Raw genomic sequence first — 10298 nt, forward strand, 5'->3', positions numbered from 1 at the left:
GGCCCCTTTGAGGTCAATAGGGAGGTATGCAATCTTAAGACTAAATAAAAGTGCTGCAGAAGACCAGGTGACCACCAGACTAGAGGGTTTGTTAAGATATGAACCTAATTCTTCGCCTTCTAAAGATAAAGGGCTCTTGGACTTGATTAAAAGTGCAATCACCTGTTTTTTTTAAAAATCTATTTTTACAACATTGCTGGAAGTTGTAAGGGATATCTTTGTAGGAAAGCAACATTGATGTAAGTCAGGAAGGTTCATTTTTTATTCACTTCAGACTGTACTGCCTACAAATTGTGATCCAACAAACTGCATCTCTAAGGTACTTGCTGTTCTGGACGCAAATATGATGCAAATCTAACCGTCAACTAGAAAATGCTGGATCCTCTAGAAGAGGAAGACTCCAAAGACAGACAAGATCCCAGGAAAGCAAGAGGGGCTTGTCTTTAACTAAAAGCATTTGATCGGGACCCCGGGGAAGCAGCCTGCGGGCACAGGCCGTGCGGAGCCGGGTCTGGCGCAGCTGCACAGCGGCACCTGCTGTTCTCCAACCGGATCCATCTCTTCCCCTCCAGCCCCCGGCAAGGGCTTTCATGGCCTGCAGGCTAACAGGAGTGAGAAACCTGCTGCAATCAGTATTTTACTGCGTCCTGCAGGTCAGCTGGTGTTGACTTTAATTTTTGTGTGGTTAAAAGGAAGGGGTCATCTGCCAGCCAACAGGTTAGCTGGTCAAAACACATGTACAATTACTTTATAAACCATATTGGGGTACTACAGACTCTGACCTCTTGTATCAGAGGCATAGCAGGCTTGCAAATACCATATAAAGACTGCCTGAGACATGCTGATCCAGCCTTCCTCGGGCACTAAGAATTACAAATAAAGTTACACCTGCAAAATATGCATTTTTACTATTCTAGCTTACCCTACATGTTAAAGCCAGAGGGAAGGGGAAACTTAGTAAAAAGTAGAGTTGGATTTAAATAGGAGCACACTGCCATCATAACTTTGCTTCCTTCCCCCTCCTCAAAATGAGAGGATAGCAGAAGCAAAGAAATTTTTAATCCCTTGTGTAGCATTCCTGTAAAAGAGTCAAAAAAAAATTTTTATTAAAGGTGTTTCAATCATCTTGTATACAGCATGTGATACAAAGAAGCTGAGCGGGACTTGATGGCCATATTTCTAGTAACGGAATGGTCGTTCTGCAATGGAGGGAACCTTTGTTGCTAAAATCACTTACTTCTTGGCAAGTGATATGACATCTTGACACCAAGTAGTCTTGGCATTTCTCTGTACACCTGGTTTCTCAGCTGCTACTCGTATTGTGCCAGAGATGCTCAGTGCTCTGTGGGCTGCTGTCCTTCTTTGGGTCCTGCGAGGGACCAGTAGAATCAGAAGAACCAGTGCTAGACCTCCCATGCAAGGAGTTATCTGTAGACACAAGGCTGGTTAGATCAAGGATACTTCTTTTCTTATAGTGAAAACTCCACAGCAATTCAAATTCAGTGTTAGAATTACATATCAGAAAATTGCAGATATGTTCAGAAATAGATGTGACTTGCTGTTTATAGGTCATATTTGTAAAGAAGAAGAGTGACTTTGGTGATTTATGGTGACTTTGGAGGAAAGATAATAGATCCTCCCTCCCCATCATACAGATACATGATTGCTCCCTCTGATTTTGGAGAAAAACATGTGAAGAAAGAAAATTGTACTGTAGTACTCTGACCACAACTGGAAGAATCACTGATGCAGTCATCAGTGTTATCTGAATAACATCAGACTGTTATTCCAGTGAACATTCTTCCCCACTCATCCTGTACTTGCTAGTTAATTTTATAGATAAGTTAGGAGAATCTGACAAAGTACTTCCAAAGCACTAGGTACTCAGTATGGAGAGTCATCATGATGACATGCCCAGAACAGAGGAGGGTTTTTCCTGAAACCCTCAAATAATACAAGTTGTTCCCAACAGCGTTTCAGAAAACAAACTCTCCTTATTGTCCTGAAGAACTATACTGGTGCTACCAGCATAATGATCATTTTACCTTCAGTTTCCTCTGTTTGAGGAGGTCTTGGTGCACTGACAACCATTCCAAGTGTGTCCTCAGGTAAGAGGAACATCAGCACCTGCCCTGGCTGCTGTACAATTTCACCTATGCCTGCTTTCATTCTGCAAGAGCTAGGCATAAATCTTCCACTTGTCCTGCAGGAAGAGTTCTCTTAAACACCAAGTTCATAACCAGTCAGACAGCAGAAAGTCCTTCCACTGCTCTCCTCTTTTAACACAATGAACGTAAGTAATCTAAACCCCACTAATGATTCTGATTTTACAGTGAATGGTTCAGCCCCATGAATGAAAGTGAATAACTCACCCTGAATGCCCAGTGCCAGTCACCTGTGATATCTGCCATGCCGGCTGCTAGGACATAACCAAGACCACTGTAAGCAACAGAAAGGAATAATCAGTAGGCACCAATGAATTTTTGCTGGCTGAAATGACATGTCTTGCCAGCTAAGGAGAGCACAGAGAACAATTCTGTCATAGTTTTCAAAATGCATAAACAGAAACAATCCTTATGGTCTATGGTAGTCTACTTGGCAGCCAGTATTAAAAAGAGATTCTAACCTCCTAAGAGCGAACTTGAGATGGTGGCAATAATGTCCCAGATTCCCCTTGGAATACATATTCTGTAGAATGACACTGCAAACACGGATCAGACAGCCCATAAAGCAGTTTATTATTCACTCTTTTCTGTGCTAGCCACATGAATTAAGCCCTGCAGGAATTCCTTTAGTTGTAATCTGCCTTCTGGGCTCAGCCTTGGTTGCCTGCTCTAATAAAGAGTATGACTCTGAACCACTTAAAAAGCCCTTCTTCACTTCTTCTTCAGACACAATGTCAATTAACTAAAAGAGGAGAGGGAAGTGCCAATTCTTCCTTGGGAGACATTTAATGGAGGGTTCTTGAAAAATTTGCCAAGTAAACAAATATCTGAAAGCTTTTGTCTTCCAAAACCCAGAAATAAATTACCTACCCAATGCACATATTTCTTTTAGAATTGTTTCAGTATTTTATTCAAAGCCTACCAGTTCTCAGAGTTTAGATTCTCCCTAAAAAATACGGGGGGGAGGAAAAGCAAATTTTTCTTGAAGGTAAATACAGAATTAAGCCTAACCAGCTCTATTTAAACATGCTAAGCAAGTGACAAATCCTTTTGCAAGAGCCATTGCAGATACACATCAAAATCTGTCTAATCAAGGCTCAGGATATGTTGAATTGCAGGCATGGTCAGACAGAATTTCAAAAGGCATGTCAGTTACTAGCAGGAAAACCAACCTTCCCACTGGAATGAAGATATAGAAGATAGATAACATTGTGGTCCTTCTTCCTTCTTCAAACAAGTCTGCAATGATGGTAGGTGCTATTGTGGAATAACTGGCCGTGCCAATGCCAACTAGTCCTCGTGAAAGAAAGAATATCCAGTAATACTGCAGGCAAAAGACATATTATAGTCCAAAAAAGCCCATGCAAGAAAGAAAGAAAGCTTACTATTAAAGGGGGGCATTTTAGTGGATCAAATGTAGCAGAGGAAATAAGAATTCAACTGCCTTTTGCATATGTCTGTATTCCCTCCACTCGCACCTGCTTCCCTCCCACCCCACTGCTGTGCTTTCTACTTTCTGCACAGTAGTGACTTAGAGTGACACCCAGAGGGAATTACAGGATAGGGTCGATAGACCACAAGCTTGCCGAACAAGCTGCTACACTCTAAGGTCATAATCAACAAACATTCAGGACAAAAGCAAGATCCCATCAATTGCAACATTAATACGTGGGTTCTCCATTGCCTAGGCTGGACGCCACCACCCCATAAAGCATTCCTGCACAAAGTCCATTTAGTCCAGGCTTGGGGAGTGAGTGCTGATAACTTTTCCAAATGTGATCAGAGAAGGACTCTATCAACTCCTGCAAGACATATGCAGATTATTTTCATAGTACCTTCTAAAAAAGCAACATACCAATTCACTGATGAATGAACTACCTAATGTTACACCAGACCAGAAGAAAATACCAGCTCCAAGGATGATTTTCCTATTGTACCGGTCCCCGAGGTATCCAAAGATAGGGGCAGCCAGCATGTAACACAAGATGAAGACTGGAAATCCAAGAAGGCAAAGGCAATATTGGTCAAATTATTTTTATCATATGTACTCCTCACCCCTCAGACAAACTCAGGTTATATTTTAAGGCAGGCTGTTTGTAGAACTGGTAGGTAGACTGATATTTAGAAAAAGATAAATGCAGATTAAAAAAAAAAACTATATGAAAACACAACGTGTGAATTGCTCAAGTTCTGTATTTCTGGAGAAATGCCTTCATCTTTTCTAATTCACATGCTGTAGGATTTTTGAAGGACTCAACTCTAGTCTTCCCTGGACTTCCCTTTCAGTTTTGCATCATAGTTAGCCAGCCCACAAGTGGAAGTGAGCAATACCACACACTAGAGGAAATAAGTAACTAGACTGTGTTTTAGGAACAGATCACATAGAAGCAAGGCAAAGTAAATGATCTGCACTTAAGAGATTTTATTACCTGTTTGCAGTAGACCTGTATCCCCATCGCTAAGCTCAAAGGATTTCTGTAAATCTAACAGGATCCCTGCAAAAGAGTCAAAACACTGAATGACAGCAAAGTACCCTGCTCATTCCTTGTAATTCTGTTCATTTGCCAACTCAAAGATTTGTTTCAAGAACAGAGCTTGCAAGAACTGCAGTCCATTTATCTCACTAGTTTCCATGTAAACCATTACTCTACCACAAGCACAGATACAGAGAGAAATAAAAATTCTTATCTCTATAGATAAAATTCATGATCTTCCACTAGATAGGTCTTATAAGAGTCAGTTTACCCACTATTTCAATCTCAACTGTTCTTTTCTTTCGCACCATTAGTACGTAAGCACATAAAAAGTTGACGGTTCAAAGTTTAATGGACACAATGTGGAACAAAACAGTGGCAAAATTTTGCAGCCAGGAGATTGCTATCTTCATACAGCTAATCCTAAAATTTTCTTAATGACCTTAAAATGTTAAGATGAATTGAAATTCCTTCTGTTAAGAATAACTGTCAATATTTTCAGTATATACAGTATTCAAATTAGTGCATGTTGGATTTTTCAGGATGCAAATGGCTACGGTCTTCATTAGCCAATGGTAGCTAAATCAGCCCATAGCCAGGGAAATACTACTGTATTTCAGAACATGGTTCCAATTGTGTAATTCTGTTCATATTTCCATGACTATTTTGCGGAGATCAGATGAGATATAGATAACACATATTTACAAATTAACATTTTTAGTGGTGACAATGACAGACAAACTTCACCAAAAAGTGATCATTATTTGTGATTTCTAACCATTCAATAGCTGTGGAAAAAGGTTAGGAGAGTTGTCAAAAAGTGTGGAAGAAAGTCACAAAAGCAACAAACTGAGGGAAGATCCACGGATCTGGTACCTCACGGATGCATGAATGTTGTTGAGACAAAAAGGTCATTTTCATCTCTACATCATGCCAAGGCTGCAAATCTACCTTCTCACCTATCTTGCATTTCTGCATTATATTCCTGAAAAAAAAATTAAAAATAGCAGAAGATACTGCTTTGACTAAACATACCTTTACTCTGATATTGAAAGATATAAATTAAAACAGAAATTTCTTTTTCATGCAGCTTTAGTTTTGCCAAAATAGTAAAAATCAAAACATTATTAAGAGGATGAAGCCACCACTTAAGAAAACATGTCCTGTGTAAATTGTTTGCTATGTTCACAGAAGCTGATCTGCAGTAGAATGGAGCTCAGGGTGAAGTTAGCAAGAGATACCTATTCCACTCCTACAGTGTATTTTACATGTTATGCCATATACTATGCTGCTGCAGCCACTTAAAAGCATTCTTGAGCCAGCTAGTTTAAAGCTAAATCCACGGTCTCCCACAGTCCCCGTGGCTGTAGCATAATCAGTCTCCTCACTGTTTACTGATGTGACTTGGAAGACAGTGTAGATCAAGGTCTAGCCTACCAGCAGCACCAGTTTTATAGCTGTTTCTCAAGGACTCTTGAACATATTCTGCATTTAGGGTTTTCCTAATGGTCTCAGAAGTTTTAGTCAGTGACTTCATTCAAACATTTTGCATCATTAAAACAGGACAATCAATTGTATCTATTCTTTCTGGTAGCCGATTATCAACACACAGAAATACTGTATTACAGGAACTTCAGTTTTGGGCTAATAGAGTATTTAGAACAAATCACAGCTAATACAAGACTTGAACTGAACCACAACTTCATCTCAAACTAACTTTCACACCAAGCAGCATTAAAATGTTATCCCCTCCACATAACTGAAATAACTGGCCTGACCAGTTACTGGCAAATTACAAAGCATTGATCTGAACAGCTTGGAACAGGGTAACAGATGAGAGGGGGAAAAGTCTGCATGATCACCATTTTTGAAAAACTAAAGACTCAATTGCAGCAGACAATTAAGTTGAAGAGGTTGTTTTCTGTGTGAAGATTGATGCAAACTCTGTCAAAGCCTGTGAGCAAAACTGCCCGGAAACCACAGCTTTGTAACTGCCACCAGCTTACTTTTAAACAAATACTTAAGCCTCTCCTTCTTAGTTTTCCTGTTGACTTATATTTAACAATATGTTCATACATATGGACAGCCAAACCCAAAAGTACTGATGCAAGAATTCTGCAATACAGCTGAATTCTAGCGGATTAACAGTATATTGCTGTGCTATAAACTGCAATCTACAGATTTCACACATGGCCCAAGAGGTCATAGAGCTAACTAAAAAGTGTTTTAGTCATATATTGTAATTAAAGTAGATGTTTGGTATTTCAAAGACCTGGACACTATCCCCACCTCTGCTCTTGAATTTTTACATGTCCCTGAAGGTACCTCGCTCACAAGAAACTGAGCATGTTAACAAGTAGGCAAGCTTTACTTCACAGGCCTTCTTGAAAATATTAAGCTCTTAGCATGTACAGGAGCCAAAGAATAGTTCAAAGCCTGGAATGAGTCAAATGACTGCTTGCCCTTCCAAGTGCATACCCTCCAAGCATCGCAGTTCTTGCTCAAAGACATTTTCACCCTCTCCTGTCCCCTGCCCTTCTCCAGGGAAAGTTACTTGACAATAGAACTCATACATTGAAGTTTTTCACTAACAGTCTTGCAGTATCATCCAGCATGCAGTCCTACTTGTTTCCTTCTCTCTTATATGTGTGGTTAAGAAGTACTCAAAAGAAAAAAGCTTAAACTCCTAAACCCACTAGCGTCTCAATTTTTAAAGATACTGACCGAACGTCTTAAATTTCTGAATGGTCTAAGTAGTAAAAATAATTAGTTAGTCTACTGTCACTAGATATTAATTCCAAATTTAACAATCTATCCTTTGGGTTTTTTCAAGGTTTTAAAACATTTATGATATCCAGGCCACTCAGAACTAAAATATAGCAAGCTCACAACAAGTGTTTCCTCCTAATTTATAAATCAGATCCCTAGAAGCATGGTAGATGCTTAGGAGTAATGCTAAACAGAAGAATTTACACAGACCACAGTTTACATGGGAGGAAAAAAAAAAACATTTCCCACCAGTTTACTAGAAGCAATGCTTTGCTTTTCATGGCTAGGTAAAGAAAAAAATTTAAATATCACGTTTTGGAAGAAGGCTATTATTTATTAGAAAACAAGCGTAAATTTGGTAGGTGATGGTTAAGGAAGTGGGTGTCTGTTCTCTTTACACAATCATGTTACACTCTTGACTGCAGAAATCACACAATTTCCAGCAGATCATGAGGAAGTTAAGCCTCCCCTAAACAAACTCGCACAAAGATAACATAATTTTTATACTTTTAATAGGGGGAATGGCATCACCATTCTTCAGATAAAGGAATGTCATATCTGATCTACTAGATCCAAAGAAGGCCTGGTAAGCTGCTGTATACAATAAAGGGAAGCTTCTTAGTCAAATCTCTGTAGAATCCAGACACAAAAATAGACTAGTTGCTCTGTATGCTAAAGTCTGTTTATAAGAGCCTTAGATTTAAAAATATGAATCTTAAGCATTTAACAGATGTGATTTTTATAAACAGTCTACTAACCATTAATAACTAATACAACATTTATTAGTATTTCAAGATTTATAATTGGAAGTTTCATTAAGAGTATGGCCAACAGGCTAAAGCAGATAAGCGAGAAAAATTAAAAAGACATAAAGGATATCCTTACTTTAGAAAACATTTGTAACTACAGAGTAAGTAGAGCTGATGAGAAGTTAAATTTCTTTTTCCTTAGAAGAAGAAAATAGGCTCTCACCTGGTACAATGAACCAATCCATGAAATTTATTAAATTCGCATAGCATAGCACAGCAGCTATCAGGTAATCTCTCTTTGCTGGATCATTCCTTGACACAGACACAAATGGACCTTGTCTCACATGTGTTGCAGTAGCTCCATAATTCTGCTCCTCAGGAGGTGGCTGGGGCTGCAAGTCGGTGTTTTCATGCGCACTGGGGTTTTGCATGTTTCCCAGCGCAGAAAGTCGCCATATATTATGAAGTGTTTCCTTAGCACACCAAGCTACACGTCAATTTTGTTTTCAGGCTATGAGGAACTTCAATCACTACGGTCATTTCCGGCATTGAAGCCCAGCCACTAAAAACTGAAATTAAATGTTCCTTGCAGTAGGAAGAAAGAACTTTACAAAGAAAGAAGCTGCAGTCCTGTGTTTTTGCAAAAGCAAAAGCATGGAAGTGCTATACCTTGAAGACAAGGAAAAGTAATGTAAACAAAAGCAAAATAATCCATTGTGCATCCAAGAAATAAAAGTGCACAACTCTGCAATGATCTAACAGAAATTGCATATGCAAAATTAATAATAATCTTCACTAAGGTCTCAGTGAATTGCCAGAGCTAAAAATAGCCTTTCTAGAGAAGAGAGGGAAAGAAAAAAAGAGAAGCTAGTTTGCTAGACCAGGCACCTAACTTTGACTTGAACCCTCCTTTACCACCAGCTTCTTGTGCAACTCTGGACAAGTCATTTGCTTTCTCTGCACCTCAGATCTTTATTCCTGCCACACACACACACACACACACCTCTGGCCTTTAAAATAGACCTACCTACCCTTGCCCCTGCCACCTTACCGGTCACTTCTCCCTGTTGCCACCCATCTGCTTTGCACTGGCCAGATCTACCCCCAGAACAAAATCCTTTCCAATAAGGTCCTGAGTTTTTAGCTCAAATCAGCAATTTAAGCAGAAGACTCATACTCCAGACTACTTGCTGGTCTTGGGTGTTTTTAGGGGAGGAATACCAAACAAACAAAGAAACAAACAAAAAACCAACCCAGAATGCTACAGTAAGCAGAGAAAGGGAGATGGAAACAAAACCACTCTTCACCCCTGCTGGAACTGTGCACGTTCCACAGTTCTGAATTGTGCAACAGGATTTCTTCCCCTTTCTCCCCCAAAAAGGGTTCTGAAAGGGGAAGAAAGGAGGACACAGGAAGGCATTCCTGTTCTTTCAGGGTGTGTAGATACCTTTCTTCCCTGTCTTCTGGCCACTCAGATTTGAAAAAGTATTCTTTCTTAATTCTTCCAGCATCAGTTTTCCTATTATATTAATTATTTTTTATACACATAACTAGTCACATGTCTTTTGAGCCATTTTGTGGATTACCAACTTCAGAAGGTAATCTATTTTTTGCACCCTGTTAAGAAAGCTTAAAGTGAAAATTAACAGTAAATTCTAATAGTTTGAGAGTGAGGCAGCTAACTGGAATGAGTACTGATTACAGTTTATGACTCATGCATGAAGACAAGAGTCTATGGTTGGTTTTTTTTAAGAACTGCGTTTCACACTTCAGACTAAACTGAAAAACAAAATAGCACCTACTGTTCTTGGCCATTTTGTAAAATCTGGACTCCTTTATTTTTGCATGGTCAATGCTGTAGTATTTCATTCTATCTTCATTTCATGAAGATCTAGTTCTTCATGAACCAGAAGGCATGTTTAATTTAATCATGGATAAGTCTATATTAATTTTATTTCAAGAGGGGTCTTCTTTTTGGTAACATCTTAGATCTCAACTTTCTAAGGGAGAATTTAGATATAGATTATGAGCATCTGTCCCCACTCCTGCTCAAGGGAGCTCCACATAAATCAGCCTGTGTCTGAAAACATTTCAGGAAGCTTACTATCAGGAAGCAATTTTTGCTCTCTAATTCAATATTA

The 10298-nt window shown here is 39.1% G+C and overlaps 1 protein-coding gene across 3 annotated transcripts in view; it reads right to left on the reverse strand.

Moving 5' to 3' along the window:
- The window catches only part of SPNS3 (sphingolipid transporter 3 (putative)), a 30137-nt gene extending 21468 nt beyond the window's left edge, over window positions 1–8669 (reverse strand). For 2 of the 3 annotated variants that reach the window (XM_041126890.1, XM_041126889.1), the window contains exons 1-6: window positions 8381–8669; window positions 4595–4660; window positions 4021–4157; window positions 3338–3489; window positions 2373–2439; window positions 1238–1428 (exon numbers count right to left, since the gene is read on the reverse strand). In XM_041126890.1, coding sequence (XP_040982824.1) covers window positions 1238–1428; window positions 2373–2439; window positions 3338–3489; window positions 4021–4157; window positions 4595–4660; window positions 8381–8588 — 821 coding nt within the window. In that variant the 5' untranslated portion in view covers window positions 8589–8669. The remainder of the gene's footprint in view (window positions 1–1237; window positions 1429–2372; window positions 2440–3337; window positions 3490–4020; window positions 4158–4594; window positions 4661–8380) is intronic. The other variant, XM_030029168.2, reaches the window with a different exon arrangement.
- Window positions 8670–10298: the final 1629 nt, after the last annotated feature.

The sequence above is a fragment of the Aquila chrysaetos genome, chromosome 10 (assembly GCF_900496995.4).
Source record: "Aquila chrysaetos chrysaetos chromosome 10, bAquChr1.4, whole genome shotgun sequence".
Taxonomy (NCBI): domain Eukaryota; kingdom Metazoa; phylum Chordata; class Aves; order Accipitriformes; family Accipitridae; genus Aquila; species Aquila chrysaetos.